The sequence below is a fragment of the Lupinus angustifolius genome, chromosome LG03 (genome assembly GCF_001865875.1).
Source record: "Lupinus angustifolius cultivar Tanjil chromosome LG03, LupAngTanjil_v1.0, whole genome shotgun sequence".
Lineage (NCBI taxonomy): Eukaryota > Viridiplantae > Streptophyta > Magnoliopsida > Fabales > Fabaceae > Lupinus > Lupinus angustifolius.
Window position 1 is genome coordinate 22,807,299 of NC_032011.1, and position 15,606 is coordinate 22,822,904.

The 15,606-nt window shown below is 34.8% G+C and overlaps 2 protein-coding genes across 5 annotated transcripts; one reads left to right on the plus strand and one right to left on the minus strand.

The window, feature by feature from the left end:
• On the plus strand, positions 121-3,731 carry LOC109343710 (protein TIFY 8-like). Of its 2 annotated transcripts, XM_019582146.1 has the most exons (7): positions 122-229; positions 269-416; positions 1,273-1,460; positions 1,571-2,022; positions 2,130-2,217; positions 2,888-3,116; positions 3,386-3,731. In XM_019582146.1, exons 1-7 carry the CDS (start codon positions 212-214, stop codon positions 3,460-3,462), a joined length of 1,200 nt encoding a protein of 399 aa, XP_019437691.1. In that variant the 5' UTR covers positions 122-211; the 3' UTR covers positions 3,463-3,731. The 2 variants fall into 2 exon arrangements, with proteins under 2 accessions (XP_019437690.1, XP_019437691.1); XM_019582145.1 differs by having other exon boundaries at positions 121-416.
• LOC109343709 (transcriptional corepressor LEUNIG-like) lies at positions 4,394-13,803 on the minus strand. Of its 3 annotated transcripts, none has more exons than XM_019582144.1 (18): positions 13,521-13,803; positions 13,048-13,145; positions 12,799-12,908; positions 11,441-11,857; positions 11,264-11,352; positions 10,857-10,935; positions 10,694-10,775; positions 10,282-10,331; positions 9,741-10,046; positions 9,415-9,627; positions 8,374-8,604; positions 8,147-8,264; positions 7,622-7,731; positions 7,301-7,450; positions 6,844-6,999; positions 6,193-6,309; positions 5,270-5,476; positions 4,394-4,844 (listed from the first exon to the last, which is right to left on the minus strand). In XM_019582144.1, exons 1-18 carry the CDS (start codon positions 13,550-13,552, stop codon positions 4,701-4,703), a joined length of 2,709 nt encoding a protein of 902 aa, XP_019437689.1. In that variant the 5' UTR covers positions 13,553-13,803; the 3' UTR covers positions 4,394-4,700. The 3 variants fall into 3 exon arrangements, with proteins under 3 accessions (XP_019437689.1, XP_019437688.1, XP_019437686.1); XM_019582143.1 differs by having other exon boundaries at positions 8,374-8,619; positions 10,694-10,769; positions 13,521-13,802; XM_019582141.1 differs by having other exon boundaries at positions 8,374-8,619; positions 13,521-13,802.

A 15,606-nucleotide genomic window follows, 5' to 3' on the forward strand; every position in this document is an offset into this window, starting at 1 on the left:
ACCTATGTAGTGAGTTTATTACATTGATTCACCCAACAACAACAATAATACCCACAATACTAGAAAGACAAACATGCGCCCCCTTTAATCTGGACACAACACAACTATTTCAAAACAAAAAATAACCTTTTTCCTTTTTTATTCTCTCTCTCTCTCTCGCTTATGGAGAGTGAAATGAGTGTTATGCTGCTATGGTGGTTGTGTTGAAACTATGGCTCATCACCATAATCAAAATGCCAACAACAACATCAACAAAACTCAACAACAACAACAACAACACATAGTTTTACATGACTTTCTAGGCATGAAGAAATTTTCTGATTCTCCTCAAAACCCTCACCTTGGTCTTTCTGAACCTTCACCCTCTTCAGCATCACGTGGCCCCTTTTCTTCTTCTACCTCTGATATAGCTTCTGGTAACTCTTCCACTCAAACCCCATTTGATTTTCACCTTAAAAATCTCATCTTTACTCTTTCTAAATTTGATTCTTCAATTAGTGTTTGAGTTTCACAAAATGGAAAATAATTAAATATAATATATCTCATTTTTCTATAGGCACATTACCCCATGCCTATGAAGTCATGGCATGGTTACTTGTGATTTGTTTGTTTTTTTGCATCAATTCTCATCCACTTTGTGAGTGGGGTATTTTTCTGATTGATAACTTTTAGTGAGGTTACTATTAGGGTAGGTACCTTCTCTATTTTGCTGCCACTACCTTTCCATTTGTTTTTATTTATAGTTTACAATTTTCTTTAAAGAATAGTTCCATCAATTCTCTTAAGTTGCAGGCTTAGATCATTTTCATTCTCTTTTTGAGAGAGTAGGAAAACTGAATTCATGCTCAAATTTGTTTTGTTCTGAGTTTAAAACACTGGTGTTTGTAAGAGTTTATAAGAGTTTATTTGGGCTAATGAGAACGGTTTCTTTTCAGAAGCTTATGAAAATAATTTATAATAATAGCTTATAAATTCTCTTTAACTTATTTCATTAAGCATGCCACAAAAGCAAGGTTATTGAATTAATGAAGCCATTGTAATGTTTTGTCACAGTTTGTGCATTTGTTTAATCAGTTTTTACTCTTTACTTATATTTATGATTATTGTCATTGTGTTGTATCTTTCTTTCTATTGGGTTTTCATCTTCATACAATAAATGGCCGTTCTTACTACTTACCCTTCATTCTTAAAATTTATGTATGGAAGTTTTATGTCCTTTTAAGGGTTTTGATTTCTATGAATGTAATGCTTTTAACCTCATCAATTTGATAGAAAAACAGGTAGGGAATCACCTTGAGGGAGTTCCATTCTATGGCCCAAGGAATGATTTTTCTAGCATTGAGATTGGTAACAGACTAGTGGGAAACAAGAGAAGTAATTCTGATTCTACTTTTATTGGTACCTCTAGAGATGCCTCTCAAATGGTCCCTGACTCCTTTCAGAGCTCACATTTGATGAAGGTTTACATTATCACATTACTATTCCTCTCCATATTCTCAATAACCGAAAACTGGAAAAAAATTGCTTTTTTCTTCTATATTATGAATTTTTGAGTTATGCTTTTATGCAGATGCTCCGTAGCGTAGGTGGAGGAGGAGATCGGCTTAGAAGGCCAAATGACGATGAAGTGTTACTTGGGATGCAGTCAACAAAGCCAACTGTAGCTTCTCAGATATTCCAGCCTCTCACTGGCACTAAGGTTGATGCTAATAAATGGGAACGATCTATTCTCATGAATGCTGGCCCTTCCGTGCAGCATCCACCGCGTGGTGGGCAACTGACACCTTTTGTCCACCAGTTAGCTTCAAACAAGATTAGGGATTCTCATGCCGGACCTTCATTTATCTCTCACTCAGCTGCTGACGAAGGATCTAGAACCGGAATCAAAGGCCCTGGAATTTTGAATTCTATAAACATGGCTGCTACTGCTACCGAGAAAATTTCATCTTCCGCGCCGCTTGGTGTTAGCAGGCCAAAGCACGTAACTAATGTAATGGACCCAGAGTCTTCTACACCTCCAAGGTAAATCTTATATACATAATTGCTCAATTTCCCTTGTTTTTTATTATCTTAGATTGGAAAAAGGAGAAGCTGCTTGATTTTATGCATTTTGATATTTTTGACTGCAGTCAGCAAGGGCTAACATCTGCCAGCCGCCAGATGACTATTTTTTACGGAGGTCAAGCTCATGTTTTCGATGATGTCCACCCTCATAAGGTCTGCCCTTTGATTGTTTGCATGGTTTGTCTGTTTATCGCGTTTTGTGAAACAAGGGCCGCAATTACTTTGTACTTGTAAATCATCACAGGAAGCAATTTGTGTTTTAAAATTTAGTCAGTACTTTACTTATGTGAGTGATTTAACAATTATTCTTTCTATTAGTAAAACTGTGGAAGTCATAGTAAAAATTGTATTAGACTTGTTCTCAGATTCCGACCAGCAGTTTAAAGCATATAATTCTTGCTTGTTTTGTTGTTGATGAAAGCATTAAATGTACTTTATTGGCTTGAACGTGGAGAAGGTTCAAATGTTACTTTGTGTCTGGATTGTGTTGAGAATTCTTTTTGCAAATGGTGTATCATGTTGTATATGCTCTTTGTTCTGAATAGCAGGTGTCTTGGAAAACCTGTTCTTGTTTTTTCTTATTTCGACCCGTTTAAACATTCAAACTGCTAATCATTTTGTATTTTATGTGTGTCTGTATGATCATTGTCTTGTCTTTGGGAGGGGTAAGATGATGGTGATATTATCACATTACTTGAACATGTTTGTGATAGTTTTCATAACATCTATTTTTTTTGCCATTCCATCTGATCTAAAATTTGATGTATGCTCAAACATGTAATATGTTTTATTACGATTTGTATATGCTCTCTGATTTATACAGGCAGATGTTATAATGGCTTTAGCTGGGTCAAATGGTGGATCTTGGTCTACAGCATTCTCACCAAAATCTGCTGGAAAGCTGGTTAGTGATAGTAACTTGCACAGTGGAGAAAATGAAACTGGTATAGCGAGTAACGTGCCATTGCCACCGGAACTTCATGCGAGATTGTCTATTACTGGCAGTTCTAGCCATGCCATAGGCCCCGGCGATCGAGTATCAACTCCAGCAGGTAATCTTCAAACATAAGTAAGACATGTTTTCATATAAGTACTTCCTAGTTTCTATTATTGCATCTCTCAAAGGTAGATTATGCAACAGTGGGAGAATCCCTTTCTGTGCCATCCTTTTGTTGATCTTATAGGCACTTCACAATTCACATCCTTTCTTATATATTTTAATGATGTTGGTTGTGACATAATTTAGAATCTTTAGGTTAAAGCTTGTTTTTTTCTTTGAAACTGTAACATTTGTCATTGATTGCTAAATAAATGATTGTAGGGGCAAACAAAGGAAGCATTGTAGCAAAAGAGACAAGAAAGCCTATTGAAGCAGCAGAACCCAGTTCTGAAGCCTGAAACTGAAAGTGTTTCAGTTCCTATTTATTACCAGCTTAAGAGCTTTCTCTTATTCTGATTATTGTTATTGGATATCATCTTATTTTTCTTCATATTTTCATGTGATGTTTAAAGCCTAACATATATATGATACATGAGATAAATTAATTTTGTGAAGTGCATTCAACTTTAAAAATATCTTATGCTACAGTTTCTAAATGCATCTCACATGAGGAGATGAAGCTCCTTTGTATTATTGAAACCCAAGTGATGCCATTGTCTTGTGTGTTCATGTTATTTGCTAATATTATCCCCTTAGAAAAAGTAGGGATCATGTTAATGTTTTACTACCAAAAAATATGGATGAAATGATAACATTGCTTATTTAATTAATTGTATAAAGGCTTCTACTCAAAGTTAGTTTTATGGTCCTGTTTACTACAAATAGTTATTGGCAACCTTTGTTAAATTAATACAGAAAGATTAGGCACTAACCAAAAATTTATCATGTGCTTTGTTTGGTACATAATGAGCCTTCATACAGGAAAAAACTTGAAACTGCCACTCAATTTTTATTTCCTTTATCATATAACATGCAAATGGTGATTTTTTTTGTACTACTAAAAATATCATCTCACCTTTTTGGGTAAGGAACTAATTCCTTTTGAAATTCGTGACTGCCCTTCCCAACAAATGCCGCTCCCAAGAATCAAACCCTTAACCCTTTGGTCATCTTAGGGATCTAGCAGAGCCTTACACCACTAGATCAACACCTTGTTAGTTACAAAGGGTGATTATGACACAACAGCAAACATGTTACCTTATGAGAAATCGCGGATTTAAATTCAAGAAATAATTTTTTCACTTGTAAGACTAAGTACATTTACCTTTACCGGACTCTAGTAGGTGGGACAATGTTGCAGTGTATTGTTCTTTTTGTGCTATCTTGGTGTTAAAAAATAACAACAGTAATGGATCCATCTCACAAGAAAATGTATTACAGGGTTAAAAAAAAGGTTACAGAATAACCAGTCCATGCTACAAGAGCACGAGTCTCAGAAGAAAAATGTATTATGGAACAGGTGATAATAACAGGGAAGCCAATATTACAAAGGTTAGTAGCTAAAGATACATTGAAAATTAAACACTTCCAAAGGAAAAGGACATAGGTGGGTCGATGAAGAACTGAAAACAGGTCATAAACTACAAACATGTGAACAACGGTGACCGAAACCTACTTGCATGGAGACGCGATGAGGTCACTTCCAGAGCTTGATAAACTTGTCATGACTGGCAGAAGCAACTAGACCATTTACAGTTGAAACAGACAAGGCAGCAATAAGACCTTCATGAGCAGAAATAGTCATGGTCTTGTTCTCACTCATGTCCCATAGCTCCAATGACTGAAAAAACATGTACAGATCAGATCGTAAAAGACCAAATTACAACAATATGAACCACGCTGGTAAAAGGTGAAGGTCATGTTAGTGTTATAGTGTTAATGCTAGGTCATAGTCCGGAAGCAACATGTTCTACGCCTCAAGTATAATGTCAAATGATAACCGAGAAAAAGTTTGGTTGTTGTAGTATTTAAAAACACCTATCCATGATCTGTATAAGGTGCAGCATTTCTAAGGTTCAGTTCTCCTCAAGAGTGGACTCCTTTCTAATCAAAACCTTAGACTCACATAAACCCCTTTGTTCCAAAAACCCTCTTCTATGTTTCTTAATACATATTAAAGGAGGCAAGGCAAGAATGGAGAACACAACCAAAATCACTAATATAAAAAGGAAAAGAAATGAAAAGGGGAAAAGAATTTAGAGTTACCTGGTAGCAACCAATGACCAGCAATGAAGGATATGTTGGGTGGAAAACACATGAGTGAAACTTACTGCCATTGCAGCTGAGCTCATGTACACACTCCCCTTCACTCCCCGTTCCAAGAGTCCAAACTCTGACCGAGTCTTCACTCACAGATGCCAGCAACTCCCCGGAAGGGTCCCAACATACAGAATGTATCGGCTTTGTGTGTCCCTAATTCATAGTCGAACATTCCAATGAAGAAAGTTAGTGATGCTCATGTGACAGTATGAAAATTACAGAATTTCAATTACTAAATGAGGAAATGTAATACTACTGCTGAAATCAACAAGACAACGGAAAACTACCATAGTCAGGATGAAACAGCAACTAACTGGCAAATTCTTAATCGAAACACAGCTTTGTGACAGTCAAAAAAGTTATAAATTATAACCAATTGGGTATGTATAATTCTTAAGTGTCTCTAGAATTACATGTATACCCAAATATATATAATAAATACACTGAATAAAATTGCAAAATTAATTTAGGCAGAAACTGGCATAAATAGAGACATATGATCCATTATGTAGAATATTTTATAGGGTGAATGTGCCTTCCATCCATCCCGATTTTAGGCCATCATGTAATGTGTTGTCGCTAACAAAAAAATTGACCCACAAGTTGTTTTCTCGACTAAACAACTACCAGATCATATTTTAAGCTTACTTCTCTTTCTGTTGGTGCAATAGTGACAATGAGATTTGAACATATAACCTAATGACTACCAAACCCCTCATCACTAACCCAATCCTGCCGGATTATTAATAAGCAGAGATGACCAAAAAGTGTGCTAACTCGGCAACTTCGTCTGATGCTTGTCATTGAAAATCAATTAGTTTACACCCAAGTTCCAACAAATAAACTTCTGAAAAGTTATGCAAATCAACCTTTAATGAATATAGGCATGCTTGTGTCTCAACATCAAATATAGAGACAACATTCTCCGCAGCTGCAGCAAGGTGCCTCCCTAGACGAGGTTGGAATCTCATCTGGATAGTACCACCCTAATAAGCAACAAAATTGTCAGATAATAAACTGCAAAGAATACAGTCACTTTAATACAAATATCTATAAAGCTCATTTATGTGTGGGTAATGGGAAACAGAGATATGCATGTAAAATAAAATAATAATGTATATAAAAATAAATGGATGTTAAACTGGCACAGAATAGGAAGAAGAAAAAGATAGGAATTTAAAGAATACCTCAAGGATCAGGAAACCCTAGATCCGTATTTTATTGAATATAGAAGAAAATGTTACAATGGAGAAGAAGATTGATTCAAGAAGGAATTACAAATTCTGATTTCCCTGAAATCAGTTACCCTAACCAACAATTTCCCAAAAAGTAGAGTTTAACTACTCCCTAGTTTTCTATTTATAGTTTTCTTAACTAACTACCTTTAGGAAGTTAGTTATTTTCGGTTATGGCCTTGCTGGCGTCTCACATACACCTTAGTGATTGGAGGTTTCTTTCTCCTCTTAATTCTATCAATGGATAACAATGTTTATAAAAAGATAATAATCACAAGATTCTACCTTGGAGACTCTAGTACAACTGCCATTGTTTATACTCCAATATCTTATTTCACCATCACCATCACAAGAGCAGATAAGGTCATCTCTATTCGGGTGAAAATCTAGTGACATAACAGCTGCAGAATGTCCTGTAAAATTCCGTAGCGAATACCCAGGCTGCATAGTAACTACATATTCAGTACAAGCAGAATGCCAACAATTGAAAACACAATTCATCAACAACCAGATAAAAGGCAAACAAACAATACAAGCCTGAAATCATAAACATTCCAGCAAAAAAATAGAGCTAGCGTTCACATCTATAATACAATAATTTATAAAAGGATAAACTTTTTAGGAACCTTGTACAAGTATAAATAAAACCATAGAAAATATAATCTAGCAATAAAAAAATTATGCATATAGCTCATCCCATGATAAGATAATTACAGCATTAGAAGTTATGGATATAACTAACATTGTCAACATCCCAAACCCTGACAGTTTTGTCAAATGAAGATGTTGCCAGCCGAGGCATGCTTGGACTGAAACGGACATCAGTAATCAAAGATGAATGCTCTTCAAGAGTAGCTTTTTGCTTTAGAGAATCCGTGTGCCATAAAACAGCCTGTATTATAAAACAATCAACAGGATGTTAAGGTCATAATCATATTATTCTATATATGAACAGGAGAAGAAAAAAGTTCTTGAATTCGTTATTCAATCAAGCAAATTGCACGAGATGAACAAAGAAATTACTGAATAAACTATATGTAACAAGAATAATGCTTAGACAAACCTTTTTGTCATGGCCACCACTTGCAAGTAATTTTCCATCAGATGAAAAGTGGCAACATACAACTTTGCTTGTGCTTGCACGTACAGAGTTCAATTCAGGAAATGTGAAACCTGAAAGTAAAATGAAATCATGCCCTTAGCTTCTGAGGTCTGAGTCACTGCCTTTTATGTAGGTGAAAGACTTAAAGAGACATTGCAGATCCACATATAAAAGATAAAGAAGCACACCCCTTGTAAACTATACTAAAAACAGCATATCCTTGTCAAAGCAAAACATAAAAGGAAGGACCATGGACAAAAAATTGAGACTAAAAGAAGAAGAAGATATCACACAAGTCATTAAGTTGTCTTTAATTCCTGCTTCAGATTTTTACTTCACAATTTACCATCACCACAAGGAGTTATATATTAGAAGAAAAAGATACATTTTTTGCATTGGAATTAGGGAAAATCGGGCATACACTTGATGAACTTAGGCAAAGAAGAAGCCAAATTTATGATAAATTAAAAATGGTGTTTACTGCACCTTTGCTTACATCCATACAACGACCAACTGTATCTCTAGGGTCTGTATCATCATGGGATAAAAAGGACTCAACATTTTCATCAAGCGATCCATCATCCACAAAGCGATCGACATCAGCCTGCAATTCAATAACATTATCAGCCCGCAGTCAAAATTGAATGATGAGTCTAGACACGAGGAATTTATCATTCCTTCAATCGATTGAAGTAAACATAAAAGCCACGGACCAACTGGTTTGAAGGTGATGTAAGAGTTCCAGGGCCATCAGTGCCAAACATCATTAAAGGCTTTGAAGAACTACCACTATGAGGCAAGGCTGGCATTGATATCACATCTCCAGGCGTATGAGTTGACGGAGTTGAGGGTGCGGAACTTGGTGATGGGCCAGTTGTATTTGCTGTTCCCGTACTATTGGCAGGACCTGAAGAAGATACAGGCTGCTTTCTCTTTCTCCCCATCTGGTTTTTTGATACCTTAACATGCATTAGAAAACCATGTTAGGAACCTGTTCCACACTATTCTTAAAGTACATAAATCAGACTTCTACCAAATTCAAGGACAAAAATTTATAATCACGTGACATAATAGAAATAATTCTCAACATCACATGGCAAGACATTGAAATTTCATTAACATAAACAAGCAAGCTGTTCAAGCTGAGATTCCCACATCGTTAATATAACAGACAACTTTATAAGGAGACCAGCCATAAAAGGAAAGAAGCATGCTATAGACATCCACAGACCGAAGAGGAATAAAAGAAAGTTAGGGCTTGATGTAATTACTAGTTTTAGGCAACGATATAGCAAAGAGGAAGGTAGAGGAGATTTTTAATCATGCAACTGGAGTGAGAGCTCAAACTTTTCAGAAAGAAGAATTGCTACTTCAATATGTTCAACAAAATATTCTAATTCTGTACCTCAGAAGTTCGCTAGCAATTATATATGTCAATAATTATACGTTCTTTTACAAGCCAGAAGAGAAATATTGCTCAATGGCACAAGAAATAAAGCATGAGTGTGGAGAAAACACAATGAACATGCATGAGTGATAGGCGATCGGCATGTTGTATTTATATACATCAAATCTTAAATCATGTTACATTTATAAGAACAACATGCGGTGAACTATTTCCTAGACTTTAAATTCAATTGTATAATTAGATAGCAATCAGCTCTTGTGAGTCAGCCAGCAACACATGAATCATGTTAAACATGTGCTAATTCTAACAGATCAAGTGCGGTATTGGCAACTATGAAAAGACTGACCTGGTCATTTCCTCTAAAGGAGTTTGACATGCTACCATCCACAGTGCCACTGCCACCACCTCCCCCGACTTTATCTTGCTGATGCATGTTATGATTTGAAGACTGAGATTGCTGATTCGAAAGAGCAGGCTGTTGAAGTTGTTGCTGCTGTTGTTGCTGTGGATTAGTGTTTGGCTGTTGCTGATGCTGCTGCTGTAACTGAGCTAATTTCAACTGCACATAAAAAAGACTTCAATATTGAAATGCTTGGTAAATGTATGGAATTTATATTAACAAATCATGTAAGAACTATACTGAAGATGAAATAATTAAAAGAAAACTGTCACCCTCATTAGCATATCTGTATCTCCACGACCAAACGGAGGGGCACCACCTTGAAGAGGTGATCCAATATTTGATACTACATCACCAACAGAATTTGTAAGACCGTCCTTATTTAGGCTCATACTCCTGTTATTCAAGACCATTCTGAGTCTTCTACTTTCATCACTGGCAGATGGTGATGCTAAATTTTGTTGGGCAAACATAAGCTGTTGCTGAGGTGTCAACATTTGAAGTTGATGAAAAGGCTGAGGAGTCTGAATAAAAGGTTTTTGTTGCTGGAGTAGACCAGAGCGTAGTTGCTCCAGACCCTAATAAGGGACAGAAGAAGCTTAACAGTGAAAATTAATTACTCAATTGCTTACTTTCAACAATTAAAGATGTTCGGATGACAAAGAACTCAGTACAATGATTGCTATAGACTTCAGACCACTATTTCTAGCAGATAAGGTTTTGTCGGGTTAACAAATACAAGTGAAGAAGGAAACTTATATCTACCATAAGTGGCATTTATTAAAATTATTCTAAAGCAAAAAGATTACTTACTGTGAGTGGCCACCCTTTCAGAGTCAAATTGCTGCTACCTTGATTTGATCCTGTGTAAGGATAATGATAAAATGTCATTAAAAATAGTATTAAATCCATCATATGAGAGAGCGAGCCTTGGCACAACGGTAAGGTTGTTTGCCTTGTAAACTGAAGGTCATAGGTATAAATCCTGGAAACAACCTCTTCACATATGAGGATAAGAGTGCATAATCTACCCTTCCTAGACCTCACTAGGTGGGAATCTCGTGCACCGGGCCACCCGTTTTTAAGTCCCATAACATCCTCAGCCAACCATGAATATTACGTAAATTACACAGAACAGACTAGACGAAAATTAAATCTCATAACCTCCAGCAAACAAATTTCCAAATAAACAAATCAGCCACAGTAAGGGGGTGAAGGAGAATACCAGGAATTGCTAGCAATGATCCTTCAGGACCCGCAGCTCTGGGATTTAAAACAGGATTAATCTCACTCTTTATATCCTGATTCCAAGTGGCAAGCCAATGAAAAACAGTTGATAAGAAATCCAAGACAAAAAAAATAAGAGCACTCTAAGGACAAATGCATACTTGAGTAGACCCCGGCAATTGCTGATTACGAGCTTGGACTTGTGGAGACATCCCACCAGCAGCACCATGCATAGATTGCCTGAAATAAAAAAAGTTGGTACTTACAAAGTCAACATCCATAGTTACAGAGGATGCCAGATGCTAAGCCAATTGAATATAAAAAGAAATGTGTTTTAATAGGGAGATGTTTGCTGATTCTTCAAAGGCATGGAGGGAGCAGACCCTTCTAGAAAACACCAGAACATAAAATGATCATTTTTACTGTCTCACATTAGAAAAAGATTCAACCCATAGTACTTCAGATTAAACTAAAATTAGCTAAGCCATGGATAAATGAAGAAAAGCTATTTTTTTCTACAGAAAGACTAAAAACAATAAGAAAAAAAAACTGTTGAGAAAAAAATCACCCTGAAGGCTGGCCAGAAGCTGCAGCTGACTTCAATATTGAGGCATGACTTGGATCCAACAGCTGGCCCATGTTCTCACCAAATCTTTGCTGTATAAAAAACATAAGAAACAATGAATATGTGTATCGTAAAAACAGCAGTTCACTTTATGGCTAAATGATCAGAACATTTCCAAACCTTCATTGCTGCGTCATCCAAAGAATCCCTCTGAAGGGGCAATTTTAACCTTTCCTCGTACATCTTTGTTGCTAGTGCATTTGCAGTTCCAGAGTTTCCAACTAACCCATTTGTACTGCCATTTAAGAGGTGAGCTCTATCTCTGCTTTGCTGCTGCTGCTGTTGTTGTTGCTGCTGCTGCTGATGTTGCTGCTGTTGCTGTTGTTGTTGCTGATGTTGCTGCTGCTGTTGTTGTTGCTGCTGTTGTTGCTGCTGCTGCTGTTGCTGCTGTTGTTGCTGCTGCTGCTGCTGTGCGTGCCTCTGCATCAAGAGCTGTTGCATCTGCATGTGTTGCTGCTGCTGTTGATGTTGTGACTGCTGGGGTTGTGGTTGCTGCTGCTGCTGCTGCTGTTGCTCTCTTGCCTTAATTAACTGTGTCTGCAAATGGAGTTTCACAAACCAAAAACTTCAAGCAATACGCGAATACCTCTGTATTATTTTCTCTTCCTTGGAAATGTTTGAAAACATGTGGACCCCAGTATAATAAGGGCAGCAAAGTTACTAAAACAAGTATTGATTAGCTATAATCACAAAAACTAGTTACCCAAACTGAAATGGTCAGGTTTCTAATTACTCGGCTAAAACAATATGCCCTATTACTTCTGAAATTTAATAAAGCAATCAAAGCAGTCCTGTCTTGAGCAATTTGCTTGTCAAGCACCGTATTCTCAAAGGCCTCTAACAAGCATAAGAGGGAAATAGACTGATCATGAGACACTAAAACTGAGTATGGAGATGAAAACCAAATTTAAGATCTCATCACAAATAGGAGAAATATCATTAACTAAACCAGACAAAAGAATTTATAACAAAGTGAGACACTTCACTGGCCTAGAGGCTCATTAAGTACCCTGGTGATCAACTCCTCAAATTTACTTTTTCCTATATTTGTGCAATTAAGCATTCAAGGTTGCATTTACACGACAGGTTTGACGGACAACATAAAAACTGTTCTCTTTATGCAATTTTCTGAATTTATCCGGTGAAGTTGATAAACATTCAAAATCATGGTCAACATAGCATAAAGTACACAACTAAACACTGGCTCAAACAAGACAATGTACTGTTAAATTATACTGCTAGTCACAGTAACAATAAGAAACATCTTTCAAAAAATATTTAATAGAAGTTGGTTCTGAAGAAAGGATCTTAACTTTCTGTAATGCTTATAAGCTAAACTGAATACAGAAAGCAAGGAACAGGTAGCCAAACCAACATGTAAATTAATTTGCCGTAATACTTTACTTTGCAGAACCCTACTCAGATTTAGCATGAAAGATCACATAATATGAAGACAATGAACAGATTTTCAAACCAACCTCAATATAAGATGCAGCAACCTCTGAGTGCTTCTCATTAGTCCTGGCAATAAATATGTCCCAGAAAACTGACCACCACTCGAACAAAAAACCACCGGGGGCATCAATAGCTGCAATTACAAATTGCAATCACAAAAAAGGAATCAAATCGATAAAATGGACAAAACCAAAATGGAAGTATGAAAAAAGGAAATGCTACCATCAAATCTATATTCTTTCTTTTATAATGCGCATTTTTAGAACACTCACCAACAGGGTCTGATGAGACTTTTCCTTCAGCTTGAAAAGCTTGAGCAGAAGCCTTCAAATCCCTCTTCACCAAGTAATCATGGATGTAAACATCTAACCTGAAAAATCTCACGGTGAAAAATCAGATTGCATTAGCCAAGTGAACTGAGAGAGGGAAAAGATTGCAACTATACATAAATGAAAAATCATATCATGGAACAGATAACAAAAACCCAGTGCAATATTACATAAACATCAAAGTTCATCGCCCAGAATTAGCAACTTCCTTTGCAAAACTGGCAGAGAACAACAAACCCTAACATACCCAACAAAAAAAACTGCACCTTTATTAGATAAAAAGCACAAGAATAAATAAATAGTCAAAAATCACTAAAATCAGAAAAACCCCAGAACACAAATCAACAAAGGGAACGGAAAAAACTGAGCTTTAAGCAAAACCCAAGTTGCAAAAATGATAAAAATTTGAACTTTACATCTTATCAGCTTCCCAGTTAGTTTGAGACATGGTTGGTGAACCAAAAAGTAACCCAGTTATTGAAGAGTAGTAGACGAATAAGTTGATGTGGCTTCAAACACAGTAGTAGTAGTAGTAGCTACATGAAAATTGAATTTTCTAGCTACAGAGTGAAAAAGGAAGTGAAGATAAATAGAGAAGGAAACAAAGGAGGAAAAGAGAGAAGAAGAAAATCCAAGGGATGAACAGAAACAACGCCTCTAGATTTTCGGGAATGAATATATTTTTAGGGTAAAGAAAAAAGAAAAAGACAATTCTTGAAAGAAAAAGACAATTCTTGAAAGAAAATTGTTTCGTTGTTAAATCAATATTTAAAAATAAAGAAAACTAGTAGAAATATGGTGGAGATGCGGTGACCTAAATGGATCTTCTCATATGTGTTCCTCCTTCAAATGGTGGTATCAGTTTTAATCGTGTGATCGTGTTTGTTCTTCTTACAAGTGTTACTCTTATGAACTGAATTATTGATTTTTCTTTTATCATTCTATAGATTTAGTGAGGTCTTATATCATTATATAAATACCTTGTTGATTATTGATATGAATTTAAATTTATTTTGATGAGGAAAATTCACTTCCATTCTGCATTGATTTAAAAAAAAATTAAAAACTTACCTTAAACTTGCCTTCATTTAATTATATCATCACCATTAATTTATATTACTTTTTATAAAATTCAACGATAATTAAATATAAAATGGTACATGATGAAATAACATATTACAAAACTAGGTTATTATCTTGACATGTATTTTTTTACTTTATCTTTTTATGTTTGTTCGAAGTGCCTCAAATAAAAATAGTTGTTATCGTGAGAAATAAAAACAATTAATATGAATAATCAGAACTTATTTAAGCTGGCCAATATTAAAAGATATATACACATAATTATGACTTTTTAAGTAATCATAATATCAATAAGTAATTTTTAATTTTAAGATAGTAATAATGATTAATATTGTTTTTATAATTTTTATATGAGAATTATTGTTGAATAATTATACAAGCTAATAATGGTTTTATGATGCTACCTTATATATGTGTATAGGTGACGTTGGATAAACCCAAAACCTAATAGGGCATTATTAGGATCATTTTCTTCACTTCAAAAAGGTTAGAGTTTGGTGACTAAAGGTTACATTTATATCTTAGAACACCAATTAAGAAAGCCTTTCTTTTATTCATGGCAAGTAGATTCCAATCTCTTTGAAGTTTGAATGGTTAAAAGAATTTAGTTTTAATTTTCATAGCATAAAGAATAACAATAACATTATTAAGTGTTCTTTTATATATATATATATATATATATATATATATATAGATTAAAACGTATAATTTATAGTTTTCTACTGTGCAATTTACATTCTAAAATCTAATGTACACTAAACAAAACATTAATAAATTACACTGAGACTCCTAAATTTTAGTGAAATTATACAAATCATCACCCCTAATTATATATATACATTACACTAACTATACCTGTAAGATAGATAACTGTAATTTATTAAATAAAAAATGGTAACGAATGTAATTAAGTCAAACAAAATATAATATATTGTGAAGACATACAAATCCAAATAGTATAAAATCGACTATTCATTATTTTGGTTAGTTACAATATAGTATGAGAGTAACTTAAATATATTCTTAGACTTATTAATGCAGTTTGTAACGAATAAAATATAATGAATATGCATCAAATTTTATACTATTTGGACTTGTCTCCACAATATACTATATTTTGTTTGACTTAATTACACTCGTCACTATTTTGTTTAAGAAAATACATTTATCTTTTTTACATGAATAGTCAATATAATATATATATATATATAATTAGGGCTAGCTTACGTAGGTTTTAAAAATGTGTAAATTATTTATGTAATTTAAGTTTAATGTAATTCATTCTTAATTTATAATTGAATGATTGAGTAACTTACAAGAAACTAAGACAGGTGCTAGTTAAGAAATTATAATTTGCAATTCGTTTGACTATATAAAGTTGATAATGAATAACTTCAATATGGGAGAGACAGGTGAATT

Coding starts and splice junctions, on each gene's coding strand:
- LOC109343710 (XM_019582145.1), top strand. CDS start 212: ATGGCTCATCACCATAATCAAAATGCCAACAACAACATCAACAAAACT. Junction 417..1,272: donor TACCTCTGATATAGCTTCTG/GTAACTCTTCCA, acceptor TCAATTTGATAG/AAAAACAGGTAGGGAATCAC. Junction 3,117..3,385: donor TCGAGTATCAACTCCAGCAG/GTAATCTTCAAA, acceptor AAATGATTGTAG/GGGCAAACAAAGGAAGCATT.
- LOC109343709 (XM_019582141.1), bottom strand. CDS start 13,552: ATGTCTCAAACTAACTGGGAAGCTGATAAGAT. Junction 10,776..10,856: donor AATTGCCGGGGTCTACTCAA/GTATGCATTTGT, acceptor CTTGCCACTTGG/AATCAGGATATAAAGAGTGA. Junction 4,845..5,269: donor TGGTCATTGGTTGCTACCAG/GTAACTCTAAAT, acceptor ATGTTTTTTCAG/TCATTGGAGCTATGGGACAT.